Source organism: Dermochelys coriacea, chromosome 4 (genome assembly GCF_009764565.3).
Source record: "Dermochelys coriacea isolate rDerCor1 chromosome 4, rDerCor1.pri.v4, whole genome shotgun sequence".
NCBI classification, from domain to species: domain Eukaryota; kingdom Metazoa; phylum Chordata; order Testudines; family Dermochelyidae; genus Dermochelys; species Dermochelys coriacea.
Genome location: NC_050071.1, coordinates 131,510,318 through 131,536,494, shown reverse-complemented (window position 1 = coordinate 131,536,494; position 26,177 = coordinate 131,510,318). Strand labels below are relative to the sequence as shown.

Genomic DNA, 26,177 nt, shown 5'->3' with positions numbered 1-26,177 from the left:
ATCTCATGGAGGATGAGTGAGGTCCCATAGGACTGGAGAAGGGAAAAATGTAGTACCTATCTTTAAAAAGGGGAACAAAGCGTACCCAGGGAATTATAGACCAGTCTGCCTAACTTTGATACCTGGAAAGATACTAGAACAAATGTATTAAACAATCAGTTTATAAGCACTTGGATAATAGGATTATAAGGAACAAATGATGCCAAATCAACCTAATTTCCTTCTTGAACAGATGTACGGGCCTAGTAGACGGGGAAACAGTAGACATGATGTATCTTGATTTTATTAGGGCTTTTGACAAAGTCCCACATGACATTCTCATAAGTAAATGTGGGAAATGAGGTCTAGATACTGGTTGAAAAACTACTCAGAGTAGTTAGTGGTTTGCTGTCACACCGAAAGGGTGTATTTAGTGGGGTCCTACTGGGTCATTCCTGGGTCCAGTACTAGTCAATATTTTCATTAAATGACGTGGATAATGGAATGGAGAGTAAGTTTATAAAATTTTCAGATTGACATCAACAATTTTGGATGACGGGATTATAATTCAAAATGATCTTGACAAATTGGAGAATTTGGTCTGAAATTCAATAAAGATAAATGCAAAATACTCGATTTAGGAAGGAAAACTCAAATGCACACTGTGAAATGGGGAATAACTGGCTAAGTGGTGTATTGCTGAAAAGGATCTGAAGATTACAATGGATCACAAATTGAATACGAGTCAGCAACGTGATGCAGTTGTGAAAAAGGCTAATGTTCTGGGGTGTATAAACAGGAGTGTCATGTAAGACACATGAGGTATTTGTCTTGCTGTGCTTGGCACTGGTGAGGCCTTGGCTGGAGTACCTTGTCCAATTCTGAGCAGCGCACTTTAGGAAAATGTGGACAAATTGGAGTGGGTCCAGAAGAGAGCAACAAAAATGGTAGGTCAGGGTTTCTAAACCTTCTGTGAAGAAAGTTTAGGAAAAAATAGGTCTTGGTGGAAAAAGAGTGAGGGAGGATTTGATAAGTCTTCATATATGTGAAAGGCTGTTATATACAGGGCTTTCAAGCTGTGCTCTGGCTCTGTTCCAGTTCCAGGCAAAAACCTGCAGCTCCACTGCTGTGGAGCTGATCTGCGGGCTCCACTCCAAAGCCCTGTTAAAGAAGACTGATCAGTTGTTCTCCGTGTCTCCTGAAAGTAGGACAAGAAGTAATGGGCTTAGTCTGGGAGATTTAGGTTAGATGGTAAGATAAACTTTCTAACCGTAAGGCTATTTAAGCTCTGGAATCAGCTTCCAAGGGAGGTTGTAGAATCCGTGTCACTAGAGCTTTTTAAGAACAATTTGGACAAATGCCTGTCAGGGATGATGTAGGTTTACTTGGTCCTGCCTCAGCACAGGGGCCTGGACTTGATGACTTCTCAAGGTCCTTTCTAGCCCTACATTTAGATGATTCTGTGAATTGTTCAGAATGATTTTAGGGGACATAATTAGTAATGTGATGAAACTGAGCAAAGGAAATCCTTATAAGGAAAAGGCTGGACAAGATGACCTAACTGGACTTCACTATTTCTTAACAGTGCTTATTTCCTTTATATATAAATACATTTTTTCAGGAGGGAAAAGGTGTTACACTTATGTGAACCAAGAGAGTAAAATAGAAAAATGAGCTTTTTACCATTAGAGGTTCTGCATGTCATTCTGTTTCTTTTCTGCATGCATCTTTCCAATGTAGATTTCATGCTTGCTGGGTCAGATTGAGTTGGAAGGTCGAAGGCCCCCTCTGATGGCATCTGGTAAATCGTTGCCTTGTTTCCAGCCTTATGATTTTTCCCCTAGATCAGGGGGATTTGTGACTGGCAGATTTCTCACAGGCATCAAACCTGCTGTAAGTATTCTGCTCAGGCTCCTGTTTCTATTTCCCTCTTTCATGCCTTACTTGTACCATAACTTATTTACATTCAGATACTAACGTGGAGAGTGTCCTTCTAAATATCTAGACAAATAGGCCTTATCCAACCCTATTTTTAAGTGCTGCTCTTGAGAACAGTAGTTCATACTCTACCTTAACATGCTCCCTGGCAACATGAAGCTGTTTTATATTTTTTCATGAAGATTGTGCTTGTATCTTAGGAATTCTTCTTTCACTGCATGGCTGGCAGGGAAGGTCTGGTGGATACAGCTGTCAAAACCAGCCGATCAGGATACCTTCAAAGGTAGGAGGTGCTCCTTGGAAACTTTTGACATCTTAAAAGTATTTCTTCATGAAATATTTCAACTTAGGCAATAGGTGTGCATCATCTAGTCCAATTGTACCAGAAGCTGGTGGGTTCCTAAAGCATAATTTCACCATTTTGGGCTAAGAAAAAGAAACATTCTCTTTCTGAGGACTTAGATCCAATGGGTCTTTTTCATCTCTACCTTCTCTGACTTTTATTGATACTGGCTTCTTATGCAACTGATGAAGTGAGCTGTAGCTCACGAAAGCTTATGCTCAAATAAATTTGTTAGTCTCTAAGGTGCCACAAGTACTCCTTTTCTTTTGGCTTCTTATCTGTACCAGGAAAAGCAAGTCCTGGGAATGAAAATAAACAGATTAGAGTGCAGTGTCAGTTTTCTTGGCCAAATAGTTTTAGTCCATACTCAGACAAAACTCCTATGGCCTTCAGAATAGGCCCCCCATTTCCAGTGCAGTGAATTTTCAGCAGTAAGTGACATGATGCAAAATACCCCCTTACATGTTCAGTGGCCTATCTCAAATGTGTTGGTCTCAGTCCCACTCCTGCTGAATGCGTGTTCATATCTCTCAACTCGCCACTACTGTTAGCAGAGAAGCCAAAGGTCAAAAGGAGCATAAAGTGAACTACTCTCTTGCTCACTGAGATTGTCCCTTCAATTCATGTTCAAGGAAAATGGGGGGGGGGTGCCATAACTGTGGTGTGGTTACACAGTGTTTCAGCCTCCAGGATTCATGATTGTCCCTAACACTTACTTGAAAAATACTCACTTGAGTAATAGTCCAGTTTAAAAATCTGTCATAACCTAGTTGTTCCATAGCCTCTGACAACACTTGTTTTCTTGCAGGTGTATCATAAAGCACTTGGAAGGGCTGGTAGTTCAGTATGACCTGAGTGTGAGGGACAGCGATGGCAGCGTCGTGCAGTTCCTTTATGGTGAAGACGGGCTAGATATCCCCAGGACCCAGTTCTTGCAACCCAGGCAGTTTCCTTTCATTGCAGATAACTATGAGGTAGAACACACTGATCTTAAAATCACATGGTGATCGGAAAGGCATGCACACATGTAGCATCTTGTAGATCCGTTTTGAATACAACGGCATAATTGCTTTCATGGCATTGTCTGAGTGTGCCTCTCTTATATTTAATATAAAATTTTATTTCCCCAACTCTCAGACTATAAAAGTGTCTCATCACAATAAGGAATAACTGAGTTGAGCTTGATTCTCAGTGGAGCCTCAGGCACGCTCATACCTGTACTCTCCCCTCTTCTCGAACCTTGGCAATTGATATGAATCAAACCTAGATTATGCAGCATCTCCATGGCCAATATTTTCCCTTCAATACTGTCACATCAGCCTTAATTATCATGGAGTGGTAATAGTCACATGAAACAAAAATAGTTTTAAAAGTCAGCTTTTGTTGGAAAATAATAGAACACGTTATGAGACCTGAAGATTTTGAGGACCAGTATATGTCCATTTCAACTCTGTCTTAGTTTTTCACTCTACATTCATTATAACTGAAAATACAATCATAAGGAGAACTAGAAGACACATGCTTTGGGTCTCTTTTTCTAGGTGATACAGAAATCTAAACACATAGATGAAGTTCTATCCAAGATAGATTCTCAGCAAGCAAATCAACACTTCAAAGCTATCAAAAAGTGGAAAACCAAGCATCAAGTTTCTTTGCCAAGAGGAGGCGCTTTTCTGCTGTATTCTCAGAAAAAAATGGCGAGAGTGAGGGAACAGACCCTAGGAGGAGAGATCATAAATGGCAGAGACCCTGCAACCCTACAGGTAATGCAAAGAGCAAATGAACTGATTTAAAAGCTTGAGTACTGGATTCTGGAGTGGGGGACGGAAAACGGCTCCCGTGCCATTTTACTTGTATATTATGTCTTTTTATCCCAAAGTGCTGAGCTACTAAAGTAGACCCATCTTTTGAGATGGAATGTGTCAGCCTGGTAAATGCTTAATGGTAGGCAGAGGCTAGGAACTCTGAGGCAGGCCCTCAGATCTTGAACATCCACAAAGGAGTAGGTCTCCTCTGACAGATTGATGCAGAGCAAACTAGATGAAAGTCCATTTAACTGGGAAGGATGAATGGCTGAGTTAACCCTGCCTGGTATTTCAAGCAGTATAACTATTCCGAATCTTATACTTCAGAGCACTAACCTGTCTTCTGTAGCTTCTAATTAACAAAGCAAATGTGCAGGCAAATGGTGTAAACAGGTGCAACTCCACTGACTTCAGTGGGGTTTCTTTTCCTATAACAAGTCTGAATTTTCCCCATTAATTATATATGGGTTCTTTTTTGCACAGAAGCTCAATTGTACTTTGTTCTCCTAAAGCTTCATAAATTCTAAAGCCAGAAGGGACCACTGTGATCACGTGGCCTGACCTGCTGTATAACACAGGCCAGAGAATTTCCCCAAAATAATTCCTGTTTGAACTAGAACACATCTCCTAGAAAAGCATCAAATGTTAATTTAAAAATTACTAGTGATCAAGAATCCACCTCAACATTTAGTAAATTGTTTCAGTGGATAATTATCCTCACTGTAAAAATTGAAGCTTCTAATGCCGGTAGCTCAGCTGAAATGATTATAAATTCTTTCATTGATCTGATTTGCACATTTTGTGATGTAATTACATTTCCACTAATTTTCAGGGCAATGCAGCTACATGAAATGTGAAACTTAACATATGAACGTCTTTTTACCATGGGCCCCATTCATCCTTGAGCTGGCCCCATTCATCCCTGAGCTAAGCCCTGGAAGACAAGGGAGTTACATGAGAAATTTAATTTGACCCACTATATATCTCAAATGCTTTTGTTTGGTGTTGGCTTGTGTTTTATTCAATGCAAAAGATGAAAGGCTGATTTCTCCCCACCCCTTTAAACTGAAGAACAGAAATATGGCCTGATACAATATAATCTCGTCGTTTTGTCCTGTCAATACTGATAAGACTCAAGCTAAACGGAAACTCTCCATTTAATACCTATTGGGCTAGAGCCTTGGCTGGTGTAAACAGGAATAGCTCCACTGATTTGCTAGGTTTACATCAGTTGATGATCTGAGGAAAGTGGTGTTCGTATTTCAGGTGGTGTCACCCTTTTCTCTGAGGTGGTATTGTACCAGTGCCCCATATAATAGGAGTCCTTTTTCTCCTAAAAGTGCCATTTTTCAGATGACACTTGCAACAGACAGAGATCATTCAAGAGTGTATGTCACTATTGATTAAAGTAGGTGTGTTAACTTCAGTGCCCTAGATATTTCATTCCATTCTGTCTATGGAACATCTTCAATTCTAATTGGAAAAGGTATTCTTCTCTTTATCCTAAACAGGTGCATAGTGTTACTGCATATTGTTAAACTATATTGGGGCAATTGACTCTTAGAAGTGGCTGCATTTCAGTGGTGGATGAAATGATCAGTGTGTATTGCAGGTATATCTACTTTAAGTTGGTTATGTGTTTTGGGATCAAAGATGCTATCATGAATATAAACATCTCAAGTGACATCTGATATTATCTCACTATCACACTGGTGATCTTTTTCCCTTCTCTGTGGCTTGATGTAATGCTGTATGGGTAAATTGTGTGGCTCATTTTGCAATCGGTTGTTGTTTTCAGTTACTGAAGATGTGGTATGAACTGGATGAGAAGAACCGGAGAAAATATCTAAAGAGGGCCTCTAAGTGTCCAGACCCCAGCCTGGCTGTCTGGCGTCCAGATATTTATTTTTCATCTGTTTCAGAAGCATTTGAAAGTGAAGTAGAGAATTACATCAATGAATGGAATGCTCAGAACAATAGCAACTATGTAAAATCAGACCTTTCTTGTGATAGGTAATAACCTTAATATATTTACAGTGCCTCTTTCCTCTCTCCCTCTTCTCTCACCCCCCTCATCCCCCCCCACACAAGGAACACTGATTTGGATCCAGGATGGTAGTGATAAAGTCTTTACCATCTGGTGGTTCTGTCTTGACCTTTGTGAAATGGTTAGTGAGTCTCAGTCTGGTTCCTAGGAGACAAATGTGTCCAGCACAAAACCATGGCCACAATTGGTACCTTTATGGTCATGTTCAGCAGAGCTCCCAAGGACTGAATTTCCCATAGACACAGATACTCTTCTCTGTGTAAAATGGGGATAATGGTACTGACCTCCTTTTTGTAATGCATTTTGAGATCTACGGATGAAAAGCGCTATACAAGAGCTAGGTGTTATATTATTATCCTTAGAGATGCACCTCAACCCTATTCTGGAGAGAGGGTATCTGCTCTGTGGATAGAGGGCTGACAATCCAACAACTTTCACAAGCACTAAATTTACAAATATGTGTTTTGACATCAACCCTTATTTGTGCAACTCATCCTTGATCTCAGGAGGACTACTGGTGTGAATAAGGGTTGCTGGAAGGCACTCTCTGTCAGTTGCACTATACATTTTCTGCTACATTTATGCAATGGTAAAAAAAGTATTACAGTAATACTATAAAGAAAAGGAGTACTTTTGGCACCTTAGAGACTAACAAATTTATTTGAGCATAAGCTTTCGTGAGCTACAGCTCACTTCATCGGATGCATTCGGTATAAAAACTCGCACTAATTCTCACTATACCTCAGTGAGATAGCAAGTAGTAGTAAATGTATCCACATTTTAGAAATGGGGAACTGAGACAAAGAGGTTATGACTCGTTCAAGGCTCATAGTTGTATGCTCAGATCAGTAGACTGTGCCTCTCAGGTTTAGATTATGCCTACACTGCCTGGGGGAGGGGTGATTCCCAGTGGGGCTAGACAGACTCATGCTAGCTCAGCTCGAGTTAGTGTGCTAAAAATAGCAACCTGGACATTTGTGGCAGTGGCTCAGGCTAGCTGCCAGAGTTCAAGCCTGCCCAACCCCTGGGTCTGAGCTTGGGTAGCTAGCCCAAGCCACTGCCAGTGCTGCAATGACCACGCTATTATTTTTAGTACATTATCTTGAGCTGAGCTAGTGTGAGTTTGGGAATCTCACTTCCCCCCTGCACGTAGACATACCCTTAGAGTTATATGAATTGGCTTACTATTTATGGAGGACTAAGTGTTTGCAGACCCATCCGTATCACTGACTTTTCCAAAAGCAACCCTGGGTGTAAAACAGAAAACACTCCTGGTAACCAGAGTAATGCTGCAGTCTGCACCTAGTTTCTTCTTTGAGTGTTCTACTTACAGTGTTGAGTTAAGCCTCAGTGTGCGATCATCTCTTGTCTGTCTTCAGATTAAACAGCTTGTTGCATTTGAAGTGGCAAAGGTCCCTGTGTGACCCAGGAGAGGCTGTGGGTCTCCTTGCTGCTCAGAGCATTGGGGAGCCTTCCACGCAGATGACTCTGAACACCTTTCATTTTGCTGGCAGAGGTGAAATGAATGTCACATTGGGTATTCCAAGGTAAGAAACTTTTATTCCCTCTGGGTCTGTTATCCCTTTTGAAGCTTGTAGATAGTACACATTAATACTTCCTGGAAACTGCATGTGTGAACTGAGAGCAAAACAATCCCTTGAGGTTACTGATCACTGGTGACTGTGTATGGAAAACAAGGGTGTTTAAAAACGTTGTAGATAAATCACAGAAATTGGAGATGGACCAGACCTATTAATAGCCATCTAGTCTAAGAGGAAGTGCAGTTGAATATCCTTTTTTGTTTTTTATTTTTAGTCAGTACGTCATTTTATTTCATATCATTTCAAGCCTCTTAGAATCCAGATGATATTCCAATTGAGAGCTATATTCTGTTTATTTAGTATATATTTGATGATGGGGGAAATGAATACCAAATTAAAATGGAACAAGTGTTGCACTGGCCATAGCTTTTAGATGCACACTGATTTGAGAGAGGTTCCAGAGAGTATTGCATGCTACCTCATTAAATGAACTATATTCTTATTGATTGTATTATGCCCTTATAGTTTAATTTATGAGGGTATTTTCTATTAAAGGTTGCGGGAGATCCTCATGGTAGCTAGTGCTAACATTAAAACTCCAATGATGAGCGTTCCTGTGTTTAGTACCAAGAAAGCTCACAAGAAGGTGAAAAGGCTTAAGAAACAGTTTACAAGAGTGTGCTTAGCCGAGGTGAGCCTCTCCTTTATGTTTTTGTGTATGTTTTGTGGCTCCTTGCAGCCAAAAGTGGGTACACTATCAGTCAGCAACTTAATAAACCATTGCTTGTCCCAGATTTTTTCAGAGGGTGCAAGTTTGAATAGGGTGAGAGGGAGGAAGGCCTAGAATTGATTTTGGGATTTAGAGGTCCTTTTATGACTATTCTTGCCTGCTGAATTCATTGAATAATTAGATCGTTGGAAAGAGGCTTTGATAAGTATGATTATATAAAGTAATTACTTGAATAAGAGCACTGTCACAGGTTAGAAACTGACCAAAGGACAATAAAGAAAGGGTAATGGTGAATAACAGTATGTTGAGGGGAAGGTCCATGCATTATCTCTGAGGCAGCCTGTCTTGGTCTTACCACCCGCTCATTTTGTTAAGTCTCGAATTGGAGATTTTCATTGTCTTTAGCCTTTAGGAAATGCGTTAATCCTAAAGAGACTTGCACTAGAGCAATGGTGGGAAACCTGCGGCCCGCACACAGCCCGTTGAGGTAATTCCCTGGCGGATCACGAGACAATTTGTTTACATTGACCGTCTGCAGGCACAGCCACTCCCAGCTCCCATTGGCCAGGAATGGTGAACCGCAGCCACTGGGAGCTGCGTGTGGCCATGCCTGCGGAGGGTCAATATAATTCAATGAGCAAGTGAATGTGAATCACTAGCTTGAGTCTGACCCACTGAGGTATGTGTGAGCTCTTATGGCTTCTTGGAGGGAGCAGGGAAAGGAGGTGAAGCAGTTCTGTCAGAGAAAAGACAACGTGTATGCAAATCTGCCGAGTTAAGTTTGAGCTGAAAGTGCCAAATCAGGGTTACTCCTGGGGGAATTCTGTGCCACTGCACACGCACAGAATTCATGTCCTCTGCAGATTTCTTTGCTTCCCCGTAGAAAAATGACTTGGACGAGGAAGCCACAAGAGAGGTCATGCGACTCTCCCCAGCAGTATGTTTCGGGTGCTCAAGGCAGCCAGCAGAGAGGAAAATCACTGTGGGGTAGGGGGCAGGACTGGGGAAGACCGGCTGGTGGCTCCTACCCTGCACCGGTCTCAGCTGCTAGTCCTGGCTGGGCTGGGGAGAATGGGACTTCCTCTTTCCCTGTACAGCATTTGGGGCCTGGTCAGACCCACCCCCAGATTTCTCCCCAGACTGCAGGAAGCTCTGCAAACAATCTCCCACTCCCTCACTTTCTGCATCTATCACTCCTCAGCTGCAGGGGGAGAGATCACTGTATGGGGAGCTGCTCCCCCATCCATGCAACCCCTGTGCATTCAGACCCCCTCGTATCCAGAAACCCCCTCCTCTGCCCCCCCCGAGCCCCACTCCCTCTACACCTGGACCATGCCACTGAGCCCCAACTATCTGCACCTGGATCCCCATCCCACTGAGCCCTCCTCCCGCAGCATCTGGACCCTCCACTGAATCCTCTCCTCCCCCCACTGAGCACCAACCACCTTCACCTGGACCCCCCTGCAAAGTCCCATAACCGTGGCACCTAGAACCCCCCTGCATCCAGATCTGCCCCCCACTGAGCTACTCGCACCCAGATTGCCCCACATAGAACCCTCTCAATCCACACAGGGATCCCCCCACACTAAGCCCCTTCACACTTGGATCCTGCGTTGCTGAGCCTGCCTGCTCACACTTGGTGCATCTGGCATAGAGGGGCAGGGCCCTGGGGTGTTTCTGGGGCAGGCCCTGTCCTTGCACTGTGTCAGGGTTGGGTGCAGCCTCACCGCTGAGTCAGTGCCCTTGGGCTGGCGGGAGCTGTTGAGTGATCTCCCACCTCTGTGCAGCCAGTGGCCTGTGCTCCCCAATGCCATGCTGGAGCCTCCACATTTATTTGACAAATAAAATATGCAGATTTTTTTGGCACAGAATTTTTAATTTTTTGGTGCAGAATGCCCGCAGGAGTACAGGGTGTAGTTTCTTTCCCCATGTCCCCAAAACCAGCACGCAGGTAGCGTTTGACAGCTTGCTACATGCAACTCGTCTCCTATAAAAAGGGATGAAGTTCTGGGGAGTGGATGAAATGCCTTGCTTGGAGGAGGCAGAATTTTACTCGCTGCTGTTTCAGGTCTTGCAAAAAGTTGAAGTTGAGGAGTCTCTGTGCATAGAAGGGAAGCTAAGCAAACACCGTCTCTACCAAATCAAATTTTATTTCCTGCCATACGAATACTATCGGGAGGAGAAGTGTCTGAAGCCGAGGGACATCTTGTACTTCATGGAAACACGGTCAGTTCACTTTCAAATCCCTCCGCTGTTCATTCTTCACTCATTCCATCTGCGTAGTCCTAAATTCATCCTAGGCTGCAGGATCTCACCAGGGCTGCTTGAGGCTTCCAATTTTGGACACTCATGAAGGGATCTGTGCAGTAATGTCTACACAGCTGTTTGCTGAGTTAACAATGTTAACAAAGTTAACAATAATTTAAATGAAGAATGGCAAAGGTTTCAAAATAATAAACAGTAGTGATCTGCACATGCATTACATAACTAGTCTGTATGGGTGGGGGCCGAATTTTCAACTGTTCTCTACTGTCATGCCTAAAGAATAATCTGTATAATCAACCCCCTCTTCCGCTTGTGTAGTATCTATTGCAGGCAGGATTGTTGAATTATAAGGGATTCCATAATTCTCTGACCAAATAGGAACTTTCTTACAGCAATAACATTTCAGGTGAGGCTGAGAGCAGATGGTTTATCTTGGGAGACTGATCCCTTCAATCAGATCTTAATCCAAACTTTACATATACAGTAAAAGAAAACCCAAGAGGAACCATGCTACAGTTGTTTTGAAAACTGTTTGGATTTTGTGTGACAAGGGAGACTTCACCATTCATTCCAGCATTCTTTGTTCTTCCTTCAGGCAGTGTTAGCTCAGACTGAGATTTTTTTTTTTTTTTAAAGAAGTCTTGACCACTCTCACTGCTTAAAAAATAATGTGATAATAAACAAGCAGCACTGAAAACTGCTCTCCTACCTCTTTTTCAATTTGATAGCCCACTGATCTTGATGGGTGAGCTAATTGTTTGTTTAAGCTTTGGATCGGTGGTTTCATATGTAACTGAAAGACACACAACATCATTCTTGGGAAGAAAAAAAGGGGAGGGGGGAAGCAAAATAATTTGTCCCACCTTAAAAGTCCTTTTAAACGCATCAACGAGTTTGTCCTCTGCTTCTGAATTGACTGGCTTCCTGAACAGAACATATGCATCTTGCAATGCCTGGAAGATGATTATGGTACATCTGAGCTTGGAGATTTTGCACTGCATTTTCTTTTAGATTCTTTAAAATCTTGCTGGAAACGATTAAAAGGAAGAGTGCAAAGCTGGCATCTTTCAACGTGGTCAATACTCGTAAAGCAACTCGGAGGGATCTAGATGGCAGTGGTGGAGAATCCCAAGAAAATCAGGTGGGGGAAAATTAGTTTCTTAGAAAATTTTTCTTTGTGAGCTCAGCACATCATTTAAAATGCTATTATCCATAGAATGCTAATACTTGTCACGTATAGTGCTTTATATGACTATACAAATACTATCTCCATTTTTGAAGCACTAATAATTCTCTAAAGATGCCCTTTATGTATATACCATCTCTGTATTTTTATAAAAACCAGTCTTATTGACAAAGGTCTGAAAAGCCAATTTGGTGACACACTCTGCTCAGAATAACATTCCCAGAGAGTGGCACGGAAATGAATAGCTTACTATAGTTTGGCAAACTAAGGTTTACTAAACTCCCATGTCCCTTAGGATTTACTGGATGAAAGTGCCCAGCTGACTTTAGCCCCAGTGATTGCTGCCCTCACTTTGCTCTTGGGTTGAGGACCTAAGGGAGCAGCATTTTTCAAAGCCTGCTGGCCAGCTCTGTTTCATCTGAAGGCTTTGGGTGTTGGCTAAACAGGGTGATAGTGGATGTATCCTCGACAGAATTGTCTCTTGTTTAATGCCTGAAAGTATCACCAACTGGGCTTTGTTGTTCCTGTATAATAGGATTCTGAGTGTGACTTGATATACTGAATATTCGTCCACTTACATTGAAAACAGTCTCAGGTGGAAGGATAGGAGAATGTTGCATTCCATAGGTTTAGCAGAGTGCTTTTAGTTCAGGGGAAGCTTCCAAGTGGTCAGGCTTTTTCTTGTCTAACATTGGGCATATTCCAGGACCAGAATCAAAATACGGAATCAGCTTGTGCTTCTCACTTGTAACTGTTCTCCAGGCACAGGATGATCATGAAGCTGACGAGGAGGAAGCAGGGAGGCTCGTTGATGGTGAAGCAGATGAAGGGGATGCTGATGCTACAGATACAAAACGAAGAGAGAAGCAGGAAGAAGAGGTAATGACTTTGGGACCAATTTTAGAGAGGTGCTGAAGACCTGCAACTGCCATTGACTTCATTAGAGCTGGTTCAGAGAATTTCTGTCAGAGCAAAATGTCAAACAAAAATGGGAAAGAAATTGTGAAAACTTTTTCCTGTTTTCTGATCAGCTCTATGCTTTGGTGGGAGTAGAAAGTACTTAGCATCTCTGCGGATTTGGCCCATTCTGTGAAATCGTTGGCCTGGAACCTCACTTAGCATCAGAGATTAGGTATAAACCACCTTGTCAATCTGGACACCATCTGTCCAGTATTCCTTAGTCTGATAGACCAATAAATAGAAATTAGAGATGACAGACTTGGTGGACTTTCTAGTTCATCCCCTGCTGATGCAGGATTGATGCATCTGGTAATCAAGTTGTTCTTGCTGTAATTCAATCTAAATTTACTTAATTTCATCCTATTACTCCAATTTATAACCCTTCTACAGAATTAAACAAACCGCCTCCTTATGTGTTTATATTGTATAGCTATTATTTAAGACAGATAGATATCATTTCAGCATAAGGGTGAACTAGCTGAAATATGTGGAGTTCCTTTAGAGTCACTCGTAGAAGCATTGCTCTCTTCCCAGAATCCTTGAGAAAACAGCCATATTTTGCATGATGGTGGTGTACATTTATATATGTGTGTGTGTGTGTGTGTGTATGAGATGCAGTCTGAAGTTAATAAGACTTAGTAAAACCTATCATGCTGAGAAATCATGTCACGATTGCAAAGAAATTGAGACTAAAATGAATATGTACCACTGTCTTTATAGGCAAAACCTGCCTTTTGAAGGGTTAAAAGTGAACTTCATGTCAACCTGTCCGACAGGAAGATCACTTCCGCAGTGAGGGGTTTGTGTGAACAAAACTGCTTCCTGCAGTGCTCTCCATGTATATGGGGTCTAGATTGGATTTTAAGCATATAATCTCTGTGCAGGTTGATTATGAGAGCGAGGAAGAGAACAGTGAGGAAAATGGTGACGAAAATCCAGAAGAGGACGAAGGCATGTTGCATGATGATAAAAGGGCTGAGGATGCTGAAGAAGGGGTTCAGAATGAATCTAATTGTCAGACTAAAAAAGAAAAAGGACCCAAACTAGAGCATTCAACACAGCTAAGAGTTAGTGCTGTGATGAGCAGTCATCCATCTATAGTCAACTACGCATATGATACAGAAAGTGAGCTCTGGTGTGAGGTAAGATGGTGGTGACTGGAAAACCTCTGCATTTATGTGTGCGCGCATGTGCATGTTGGTATCTTCAAAGCTACAGTGCACAGCTACTATAATTCAAAGAATAAATAAATCTTTCTAGTAGAATGCTGCTCCTCTTTCTCAGCACTACTATTATTAACTTGCAGATATGATGACTATCTAGCTCATGCATATAAGCAGACATTTCCTGGCTGTAGATTTTAAATTACAGGAGCTGGATGTGTTTTTTCTAGTGGCAATTAACAAGTTTTCATTCTGCCTCAGGCTTTTTATTTAGTACACACCTAGGTCTTTCCATATGGGGGATGATGGTTGACATTACCATGGGAGACTCTTTGGGTGTGTTGTAAAGGCATAAAAGCAAGGCAACAATAGGCTTTGTGTGTGTGTTCAGAGTAGGGAAACCTGCATAATCTTCCAAAGTGCATGGCCAGCAAAGGAGACACATGTTAATTGGGGTGTGTTAAACGAGCATGCAGCTTTGCAGCTGTAAGAAGATTTGGCTTAATTGAACTGAGCAGCAGGTAAAGGGATCCTCTGTGTGGTTGAAACAAGAGCGAAATTGTTTAGAGCTCATGTCAGTAAGGCTTTAGCTGCAATGTGAGAGTGAATGGGCCTGGAGTGTATTGTTTCCTGTTAATACCCATCCGTTGGAAGCTGTGTCATCAGGATCGGTCCATTTGTAAATAAATGAGTACTATGATAAATGGTGTTTTTGTAAATCTCTTTCCCCTAAAAAGAAATAACCCAGTGTTTGAGCCTATACCTCCCTGCCCTCTGACTCAGTCCAACGCTGCATTGTTCTTCTTTTCTAGGTTTCACTGAAGCTTCCTCTGATGAAGGCATACTTTGATCTCTCCTCCATCCTAACATCCCTCATGCAGAACACAATTGTCCATGAGACGAGAGGGATCACGCGGTGCTTCTTAAATGAAAGCACCAATAAGAAAGGAGAGAGAGAATTTGTTTTAAACACCGAGGGAATAAACCTCCCAGAGCTATTCAGATATGCTGATGTATGTAACATGTTTATAATCCTTGAGACATCTGTAATTGTTGTGTAATGTTCTAGGGAAAAACCTGGGAGGCGAGCACCTACCTCCTCCATTGACTTTCAGTGAGTGCTGGGCACCTAACTGCTTTTTGACCCTCTGGAAATCTCCCCCCAGCAGGTTCAAAATGTATGTGCCACATCTCCCTCAAGTGAACCCTTAAGTCACTTTTTGATCTCTTTGGATGGACTTTTGTGCAGCTCCACAGAGTATCTTATTGCCAAGATAATGACCAAAGAGGCTCCACTCTCCTTGCAGCTGTCTCTGAAAGTGTTACTTGAGGAAGCTCTCCCATCTAAATGAATCACAGTAGTTGGAGATGAATAGATCTGTTATGCTGCCTACCCCATCTCCTTACAAGTTTAGGATTGTTTCATGCAGTGTAAGCTCCAGTGCTTTGTCTGAGAGTTTCAAATGCCCCAAGCATCATGCTTTCCACTGTGTAAGAGACTTTTCCATAGTCCAATAGATCTCATTGTTGGGAATTTCATCTGAAATTGTTATATTTTTTTTCTTTGCTGAATTTCTATCCCTTACATTTGATGATGTAAATGATGATGATGTTGTTGACCTGGGTACAAAACTACGTACATTTATACATATATACATTTTTTTCTCTGGCTAATGTTGTGCCTGCATCTGATCACTTTGTAATTGACTATATTGGCCTCCTTGAGGTAATTTGAGCAAGTGGAGAATTGCAGAAAAATGATCCCAGTTTATCTGGGGGAGGTACAGTAACTGCAGTAATAACTTTCACCTATCTTCCTTGCCTCCAGCTTTTGGACCTAAGCCGGCTTTATTCCAATGACATTCATGCAATGGCTAAGACCTATGGAATCGAGGCTGCCCTGAGGGTGATTGAAAGGGAAATTAAAGATGTGTTTGCTGTGTATGGTAAGATATTGCTATTAGATCAACTGAGTTAGTCTTGTGATTCATCTGATTTTCATTAAGATGGGAAAACTTCACCTCTGTAAATAGGTTTGGAAAGTGACCTCTTTGCATTAGCTACTCCTTCACTTGTGTATTTTCAGTCTCTTCTTTGAATCTATAATTGATGTATCTAACTTCTCATATTGAATCCATCCTCATGATATGTGAGCATCTTCTCTGAGATAATTCTCTTGTTTAACTGATTTTGTTTTCCATTTATTCCTCAGTAAAATCACTGGAGGATATTGACGCTATATTTTCTCTTACATAAAAAGAGAAAATATAGCTTCAATATTCTCCAGCGATTTTAATATAAAATATTATGATGGCATTATCCATTGAAACTGTTAAGGTGAAATGGCTAATGCCACTTGAAGTGCCTGCCTACATAGATTTGTCTTTCAGCACTAACTGGCCCATGTCTTACTATGCATTATAGCCCGTGAAAAGAGGGAAGACTGTTTTGGACGTCTACTGGTCCGTAAATGCCTCTGTAGTAGCTGCTCACTAATATCCCCATTTTTATTAATGCCTGGCTTTCTTTGTGCTATTTAAGAGCCCTGGGATATTTGTTGGTAGAGGCTGTTGACAGACTTCACCATCACACTGTATAAATGTCCGAAGCTCCATTGTAATTATGTGGTGTACACCTGCTGGGGTAAAGCCTCCGACCTCCTGCACATGTGTAATGATTCCCCAATAACAAACCTCTGATGATCCACTGCGCAGGATTTAGGGGTAACCATGTGGGGAGGCAGGGGGCAGAGGTCTGTACTGTAGCGGCTGGACCAGAAATGACTTATCCAACTTTGGCTGCACAAAGATGATGCATGTATATTGCTATCTTTTTTTTAAAAAAAAAAATGTACTGCCCCAAAAGACTAGCATACTGTTATCATACATGATGAAACATTCAGGTAGCTAAGGCACAATTATCTTTATAGTCCCTCTGCAAATCCATTATTTCATGCAATAAAGAGGAGGTCTGATAGTGTTGCAGCAAATGGCTGATGCCAGTTACTGAAAGGAGAAGCACCACTGCATCATTAGTGACTTACCTGTGTCGTGGTGAAGGAAATAAAGAGATTTTCTCCCCTCCCTCTCCTACCCCTCCCCCAACTCCATTGATTAGACTATAAGGATTTAACTTAGTGCTGGTTAGTTCTTGAACGTTCTCATGTTCCCTTTTCCTGCATTGTCAGGTATTGTGGTAGATCCTCGGCACCTTTCTCTTGTGGCAGATTACATGTGTTTTGAAGGTGTTTACAAACCACTGAATCGTTTTGGAATGCAGTCCAACTCCTCCCCTCTGCAACAGATGACGTTTGAAACCAGCTACAAATTTTTGAAGGAAGCAACAATGAAGGGTAAATAGTTTTAGTTGGAATTATAAGTCTCTGCATTACTGCTGCTGCATTTCACATCTGCTTGGTTTCCCTTTATAACTCTCAACTCTATTGAGAGATATTTAACTACATTTTAAAACTCTCTCTACAGAGAGCTCCTTGCATGTCAAAAAGTTTGAGATAAATTGGGATGCTCTTCTTAATATAGTGATGACAGCTGAAATTAGAAGCCTTTCCCATGGGGTGGTTTGTGGAGTCTAACATTCTTTCAAGAACCAGATAATGCTTGTCTATAATACCTTGAAGATCTGGCCTTTCTTCTCTGTCTACACCATTAAAACTCTCTTCCAAGTCCTTCTCTCATGGCTGTATTGTAACCTCTGCCTGGCCTGCTATAACTTTTCCATTCAAATCAATTCAACGTTCTGCCAAAATCATCTTCCTAGTTTGTTTGTCTGAAAGCACTTGTTCCCCTCTTTTCACCAGTGGCTTCTCCTTGTTCACTGTTTCAAACATAAGCCACTTGTCTATATTTTTTTTAATCCTTTAGCAGGTTATCCCCGTCCTACCTAGCTGCTCTATCTTGTCACATATTAGCCAGACCTTCATTTTGTCAACATCCCCAGCCTTCACCACTACCAGTCAGCTTCTTTTTCAGACTCTTTAATGCTTTCTTCCTTGCTACCTATATAAATGGGAAAAGCTCCCCAACAAAATCTGTTCAGCCATTACCTTCACCTCCTTTTGTCTGTGGGCAGACACAAGTTAAGGGTGTAGGATCACTCCTTAACACTTAATATACTGGTAAGAGACAGAAAATCATTATTTAAAGTTTAGAAAGATGATTAATATTAAACTGCACTGTGTACATGACAATCAGCAAAGGCGCAAGTGTAAATACAGGATTAAATTGAATAAAGAAGGGGTATGCCACATTGTTTCTTCCTGTATTTATATATTTAGCATTCTACGTGGATTTAAAAATAACATATGATCCCTGCCAAGTGAACATCAATCTTATTTATACAGGTAACATCACAGATAAACGCATGAAATATGGAAGTAACAAAAGGGCATAAGGGGTCAGCAGAAAATGCTGTAGGGTGTTTAGGAGTGGAGCGGTAGATCTGGAAGTTGTTGGCAGCATTCAGATGGAAATTGAAGTCATGAACTGGATTATGGTGGTGTCAATTGAACTTGCAACAAATTAGATTTAGTCAACTGTATGGTCTTCTGTCATTTCTGTGGGATTAAATACATTTAACCTTTTGTCCTTGGGGTGAGGAGTACTGAAAGTGCATAGCATAGTGGGTGATGCTTGGTGTTCCGGTCTCTGCTATGGCTGTGCAAGCAAATAGCTGCTTCTGATGTCAGTCAGAAATAAAGCCTCTTTGTTAGCTTATTACATAAGACAGCCATAACTGTTCTATTTCCTCATGTGATGTTCAAAGAACAACTATTTGCTTTGTTAACATTTGTCTACGTGGATTTCATTACTGGTGTATATGTGCCCCAAGCATGCAAAATCAGATTATTTTGTCCTGCAGTGCCCTAAGTCTCCTTTTGGGCCCCCATCCAAGGGTCCAGCTGTCACTGAGTTCCTTCTTGCTGCCTATGACATCTGTGAACTTTTGTGATCTTTCTTCGGCTAGTAAGTGGTGGTTTCTCTTGTTATACTCCTGTTGGCATTTAAAAAAAACACTTTTTTTTCCTAATAGATTAAGGGACACACATCCCACCCCACCCCACAACAGGATCTAGCTACTATGTCTGAGACAACGTTCCAGGGCTTTAAAGCTGCCCCTCTTGTGACGTAGCCGTTCTGCTCAGTGATGGGCACTCTTGTGCCATTTTTGCCTCTGAGAGGAGCACGCTGTTGTTAGATGCTGAGTCTTTTGCCCTGTCCCTCACTCAATAAGAGCCTCTTCAAAACTTGAGACAGAAGGGCTCACTAAGCCTGAACCGAGCCTCCTAAGCTAGTGCTCCTGTGTGCTGTGGCTGTACTCCAAGCTCCTGGGCTCACTCTTCATTGAAGAGATCAAATCCTTTGACCAGATAGAGCCAAAACTGGCTGGTGAATCTTGCCCATAGGCTCAGGGTATAGTTGATCGCCATATTTGGGGTTGGGAAGGAATTTTCCTCCAGGGCAGATTGGAAGAGGCCCTGGAGGTTTTTCGCCTTCCTCTGTAGCATGGGACATGGGTCACTTGAGGGAGGATTCTCTGCTCCTTGAAGTCTTTAAACCACGATTTGAGGACTTCAATAGCTCAGACATAGGTGAGGTTTTTCATAGGAGTGGGTGGGTGAGATTCTGTGGCCTGCGTTGTGCAGGAGATCGGACTAGATGATCATAACGGTCCCTTCTGACCTTAGTATCTATGAATCTCAAACCTCTTCCACCCACCCTTCAGAAAGGGGTAGGAAGGAAGAATGAGCACAGGCATAGGTCACCCTCTCGGATGCCAGTGAGGCAAAAACCACACTAGGTTATTGAGTTGCTTCATGCCACTCAGCCAAAAGCCAGTCACAGCCCAAATTGGGTCCCTCTGATGCCAAACCCATTGTACTGCCTGAATCTGTCGTCCACGCTTCTCCCAGGACCAAACTCTCAATACCAATATTGACATACTTGGTGCTGAGTACTCTGGTGCCCATGACTCCAGTACCTATCTCTACAGTGCAGATGTTTCTCAAGACATCTTGTGAGGACTGTGCAACCAGAATCATCCTTGCCTTCCTCTTCTACCATTAGAGGTCCTTCTGCTTCAATACTGATTATTAACACTACAGTGGTATAGATGAGGCTCCAGCTCATGTTGTGGGCTTGGGGGTTCCAGATCACCATAGGATACGAGATAGAGTAGTTTCCCCTTTAGAGGAGGACTATTCATTTTCTTCCTGTCCTTCTGAATACAATAGAGATGTCCCTATTCACCTCAGTCTCACTTATGAGCCTTCCTGGCCTACTGGGGAATCCAGGAATCACCCTTAAAAATACAGACACTATGGATCGTGTGGGGGACATTCAACCACCCCACCTCACAAGACCTGCAGTTCCTTACCCCTACAATATACAATCTTGGCCTTGGAATAACTTCCTCTATTTCCTTCCATTGCAAAACATGGTAGGTCCACTCAGAGTCAGTCGGTACAGCCCCACCACCTGCACCAGCGAGAACATGACAGTGAGGAGAAATACCTGCAGAAAACGGAAGAGCTACCAGGGGAGTAGTAGTTTCCAGCGCAGAAGGCCTCTGCCTCTCCTCCTCTGCTGCACATTCCACATCTAGCTCACAACAGCAACTTTGACACCATCGAGACTTGATCAAACCATTACCCTCCTCACCTCACCTTTTTTATTTTGGAAGGCTTGGACTCTGATCACCCTGGACCAATCTGGGACTCGCCATCAACCGAGAAGTCCAAAGTGTTGCTGATGAAAGGATAGTATTCTTACAGCAGCTGTTAGATATGAGACCAGCAAGAGTTTATCTACCACAAAATAGGGTCCATATCATGGTAGACCTCACCCAGGGATGTCTGTAAGAGCATGCCTCAGATTTCTTGGACACATGGCCTAGTGCACTGAAGTCACACAGCATGTCAGCCTTCACGGGTGTTTCATGGAAGGATGTCTGTATATCTACCCAACAAACTCCACATGGACTGGCATCATCCTATCCCCCAAAATGTCCTCTTCTTGTCACCTCTGTCCATTAAGACATTTGTGACAGATGCCTCCACACTCGGCTGGGAAGTTAATCTGGACCCCTTTCTATCTCCAGGCCTCTGGTGCCTCTAGGAAACTCATCCCTGCCATAAATGGCCTGGAGTTTAGAGCCATACATCTAGCATGCACAGCACTTCTACGGCTGCTATGCAGATCCATGATCCAAGTAATAATAGATAACACAATAGCAATATTGAATGTCAATAGATGGAGCGATGTCATCTCCTCTCTCCCAAGAAGCAGTTTGTATCTAGGACTAGTATATTTGTTGTCAATTCACAATAGTGGGTCTGCACCTAGCAGATTCACAGAATACCCTAGCAGATGCCTATTTTCAGACATCCACAAATAGGCTGTCAAAGACTTGATCCTGACAAAGCATTCTTCGCAGGTGGGGATGTCCAAGAATAGACCACCTGGAACAAGAAATGCTAGGTGTTCTATTACATAGGGGGTTCTAACCTCCTCTTTATACCATCTGCTTATGAAAACCAGCTTTCTAGCAGCTGCAATATCGGCTCCAAGAACAGGGGAAATTCCAGCCCTTGTGGCTGTCCACCTTACTCCATGCTCCATAAGGATGGGGCCTCCCCCTAGGTTTCCGATTTTCGTTTAAATCAGTTGATTCACCTCCTGGCTTTCTTCCTCAAGCCCCCGGGGAAGTCTAACTGCGTAACCTTGATGTGGTCAAGGCTCTTTTACACTTCCTGGGCAGGATGAGACCCAGGAGGTGCTCCCCCAGGCTGTAGCATTTGCAGACAGTATTGCAGGTCAGGTTATATCTATCCAAGGGATTGCTAACTACTAAATCCTGTTATGAGGTAGCTAGATTAGATCCATCTGTGCTGGGTAGAAGCTCATTCCACCAGGGCTCAAGCAACCTCTGTGGCATCTCTAGGAAATCTGACTATTTCAGAAATGTGCAGAGTGGGTGCATGGGGATCCATACACACTTTTACACAGCACTATTCCCTAGTTCAGGCTCCAAGATCTGATCCCTGCTTTGGAAGAGCTGTACTGTAATCCTTGTTTAAATAGGCCTCCTAGCACCCACCTCCTGACTCAGGTCTCTCCTTTGTAGTCACCGGAAGTGGAATCCATGTGGACAGTCACTCAGAGAAAAAATCGTTACATGCTTTACTGTGCTCTTCAAGATGTGTGGTCTCCTTTCTTCACTTCTGTGGAGTCCTACTCCACCTGGATTTTCTGGAGAAGAAAATGAGGGATGGTTGGGCCCACTTTGCCATGTATGGCTGAGAGTCTGGGGGTACATGTGTGGCAGGGCATCTAGAGTGTAGGTGTGCCACCAAGGATGTTGCTGACCAAAATAATCCAAATGTGTATAACACTATTAATTGCTACTGTAAATAGCCACAGAATTAAAGGAATTCATAGAATGTGTCTACAGTGAAAGTAATTTTAGTTCTCTTCAAATCTAGCCAAAAAGGATCTAAAACTAGTCTTCATAGGAAGAAGCTAGTAATAAAAAGGGACGTTCTTTATTTTGGTTTGCTATATACATCGGACCCTCGCTAGAACGCAGGATTTGGGATCCATGCGTGGGGACCATGTTGAAATGAATTACAATTAAAGTAATTCAATTTGATATCCATGGCTGCGACCGCATTATATGTGCAAATTCGCTCTATGTAGACGCACGTTCTAGCAAGGGTCCAGAGTACTTCCTTAAATAAACACACACATTAGCGAAATGTTTTATCAGGAAGCCTGAAGTGCTGTGTTCTCCTTTAGAACTCTGCATGCATTATATTTTCATGTCTGTTGATAAAAAGGGCTATCTTAAATTGGTTAAGAAAACAGGACCTGGTTCTCTTTTACACCACTATAGAATAACCCTGTTCATGAGTGGCGTGTATAATAGGCTGGGGAAGGCTTTGCCTCCCCAAACAGCCCAGCGAGGCCCCTTCCTGCTGCTTCCAGTCGCCTGGGGCCGTGCCATGCAGCGCTTCAGAGCTGTGGGGAGAGGGGGCTGCATGCCACCCCCCAGGTGCTTTGGGCCTGGAGGTGCTTGGGCAACCTGGGGTTGGTGAGGGCTGGTGGGGATGGGGTTGGGGGAAGGGAGGCGGAGGGGCAGGGCCTCAGGCGGAAGGGGTGGGCCAGGCCGGGGGCTAGCCTCCCCGAGCCTGTGGTTCACCCGCTGCCTATGACCTCCTCTGATTTCAATAGGTACTCTAGTGTAGAACTACTGTGAGAAAAGAATCAGGTCCACATTTTCCACAGAGATAAATTCAATCCAAACAGCAGATGGCAGCATCTGTCTGAGATGGCAGGTCTGATACTCTTGTCAACAAAATAAATACTTGAATCATTAGCATTTTTGTAACCTGTAAAAGACCTTTGGAAATTACCCTAATCTGATTTTGTTGAACTCTTTGATTTAGGTGCCCATGATGAGCTGAGATCTCCTTCTGCATGCCTGGTGGTTGGAAAAGTTGTCAGAGGAGGGACTGGTTTGTTTGACCTCAAGCAACCCCTTACGTAGTGTTTTGCCTCTATTATTTAAAAAAAAAAAATTGTGGCCGTCACAAGAGATGTACACACACTGCAGTTGTTTGCAAAGCCTTTGCTGAAATGTCCAAACCAATGAATGTTTGTACAAGACCATTAATGATATATTCAGGGTGTGGAGGGATTCTATATAATGTATCTCCAGTTTTTCTCTTGATCTCTTGGGTTTGTTAACCTAACTAAGTGATGTACTTTGTAAAGTATTTGATGGGAATGTTCATGCCTAAAAACTCTCCTCTGGCCTAGAACCTTTCCTTCTCTCCCTCCACCCCCTGTTCAGTTCTGATCAAAATGAAATTATTGTTATACACTGGAGAGAGATGAACAAAGTTGTGTGTGTCTGATTAGGAGCCAGGTGTAGCTTTTGACATGTACAATTCAAAGGGGAGAGTCTGCTCGCATATCTGAGGTGTCTGTGGTATTTCCAATTCATCTGGATAGGCCTCAGGTACCACATTGCTCAGTCACATGATAATGGTACCTAATCTTATTTGAAATAGTTCTGGGACAAACTCACAAGTAGCCTTGAGCAGTGTGTTGACAGGAATGAAACTTGTGTGCTGGAGACAAGTCTTGTTCTTTTATTGTATTTATTTGTACTATACTGTTACGATTTTTAAAGAGATACAGGGCACCTTTGCCTCTTTGCTCCAGTCATTAAAAAGAGTGTGTCTGTGACAATTAATGGGCTCTCTGCGTAAGACCATGATTTGAATGCTGTGTATTCACTAGTTCTTTTAGACTGTTCCAATATCTGTGCTTGCCCCAAGCAGAACTGTCCTCAGTGAAATGTTGTTTCTCCTCCTTTGTTAAGATTTCTCCCTAGAGCATCTGGAGCAAAATGAACTGCTGTGAATGTGACTGCACAAAGCAAACATGTAACTATATTGTAAAGCAGAGTTTAAACTTCTACAGTAAAAGCTTTTTTATCTGGCATATTGGGGGAATGGAGGGTGCCGGTAAGTGGAAAAATTCCAGTTAACTAAGAGGGAGGGAGTTTGGTTATTGGGTTGGGGCGTGGGCTCTGGGAAGGAGTTTGGGTGCAGCAGGAGGCTTGGGGTGCCAGATCCAAGGGGCGCTCTTCTTGGGTAGTTCCCTGCAAGCAGCAACCTGTCCCTGCTGTTCCTAGGCAGAAGTGCCCCTGCCCTGAGCGCTGGCTCGGCAGGTTCCATTGGCCGGGGACCGTAGCCAAGGGGAGCTGCAGGGGCGGAGGCAATGCACAGAACTGCCTAGCCGCGCATTTGCCTTGGAACAGCAGGGACTGGTAACTGCTTGCAAGGAGCCGCCTGAAGTGAACACCCCTTGGATCCGGCACCTTGAGCCACCTCCCGTACCTCAAACCCTTTGTCGCTGTTCCTCCATCTAGGAGCAGCAGGAACATGTTGCTGCTTCCGGGGAGCCACGCAGAGTCAGACCTTCTATGAAGATTAGAAATGCTGATTTGTAGAGCTTTCTGGTTGGTACAGGGTTGGATAACACCGCTTTTTACTGTATTTTGGTTTAAACTTATTCTGTGTAAGGGAGGATCTGTAATAAAGGACATCGTCAGATGTTGGAAAAACACCTTTGTGTAGTTTTTCTGTGCTGTTAAAGCTCTAGCATCAGCATTCAGGATCTTTTACTTCCTAACAACAAGCTAATGCAGGAGTGTCAGACTGTGATGCTGAGAGCCATGTTAGCCACTTATCAGGAGTAGTTAGGGTGATGTAGTGTCCTTGTAGATGCTGTTACACTTAAATTGGCTGTTGGCTGTCGTTGTCATGGCATGGAGCTGTGAAATTGACAAGAAAGCCAGGCTGTCACCCCGATGCAGGTGGGGGTCTCCAGCTAGAGCCCTACTCCTGCCCCCCTGGGTTCTGGCTCCCCCAGTCTGGCTGCTGCCTGGGCTCTGAGCTGGGCTGCACCCATCTGGTCCCCACTCCCAGCTGGGCTGCGACCACCTAGCTCCCCAGTGGGATCCCAGCTACGGCAGTGTAAGCCAGCATGGCCATCCCTCTGGGTCTGTGGCTGAGGGAGGCCATGCCTCCTGGCAGTTTGGTCTGCCAAAGGAAGTAAAAACAAAAAGGGAGGAATTAGCGGTTCTTAGTGGGTCCTGGCCTTCAAGCAGGGCGGGGCCATAAACAGTCTGGACTCTGGCTTGCAGTTGTAGCCCAGCTGTTAAACGAGGCAGGGAAGCAAACAGAAGGGCTCCGGCTGGCCAGCTGGCTTGTAGTCAGGCCGAGCTGTAACAGTTTGTTAGCCTAACTGTTAAGCAAGGCGGGACAGCAAACAGTCAGGGCTCTGGCTTCTAGTGAGGCAGAGCTGTAACTTAAGCCCGTCTGGGTGATTGGCGCTCACCCCTGCCAGAGCCCTGTCTGTGGGGCTCAGCTAGGGCTGACTGAGGAGCGCAAGCCCCCTGGCCTAAGGAGGGGGAGTACTGACACCCCAGGGGTGAGGTGGCTGGGGATCACAGGCCTGCCCATCTCAACCACGTCCCAGCCCAGAGCTCTAACAGTGGCAGAATAGTCTGCCACTGGGTCAACGATGGAATCCACCTGCAATATGCTGACCATGTTTCTGGTGGCACCACAGCCAAACGGTAGTCTGGCTCCCCTGGACTGCTTCCTGCTCTCCCCCTTGGGTGTACCTGT

General features: G+C 43.4%; 1 protein-coding gene across 2 annotated transcripts in view; it reads left to right on the top strand.

Moving 5' to 3' along the window:
* Positions 1 to 25,110, top strand: part of POLR1A (RNA polymerase I subunit A) — a 55,805-nt gene extending 30,695 nt beyond the window's left edge. Inside the window, exons 20-34 of one of the 2 annotated variants that reach the window (XM_043512692.1) lie at positions 1,720 to 1,872; positions 2,118 to 2,200; positions 3,069 to 3,234; positions 3,802 to 4,023; positions 5,864 to 6,078; positions 7,492 to 7,659; positions 8,209 to 8,344; positions 10,452 to 10,609; positions 11,660 to 11,789; positions 12,603 to 12,713; positions 13,679 to 13,936; positions 14,770 to 14,970; positions 15,786 to 15,903; positions 17,145 to 17,309; positions 23,421 to 25,110. In XM_043512692.1, the coding sequence (XP_043368627.1) occupies positions 1,720 to 1,872; positions 2,118 to 2,200; positions 3,069 to 3,234; positions 3,802 to 4,023; positions 5,864 to 6,078; positions 7,492 to 7,659; positions 8,209 to 8,344; positions 10,452 to 10,609; positions 11,660 to 11,789; positions 12,603 to 12,713; positions 13,679 to 13,936; positions 14,770 to 14,970; positions 15,786 to 15,903; positions 17,145 to 17,309; positions 23,421 to 23,521 (2,385 nt within the window). In that variant the 3' untranslated portion in view covers positions 23,522 to 25,110. Of the gene's footprint in view, positions 1 to 1,719; positions 1,873 to 2,117; positions 2,201 to 3,068; positions 3,235 to 3,801; positions 4,024 to 5,863; positions 6,079 to 7,491; positions 7,660 to 8,208; positions 8,345 to 10,451; positions 10,610 to 11,659; positions 11,790 to 12,596; positions 12,714 to 13,678; positions 13,937 to 14,769; positions 14,971 to 15,785; positions 15,904 to 17,144; positions 17,310 to 23,420 lie in introns of both variants that reach the window. The other variant, XM_038398775.2, reaches the window with a different exon arrangement.
* Positions 25,111 to 26,177: the final 1,067 nt, after the last annotated feature.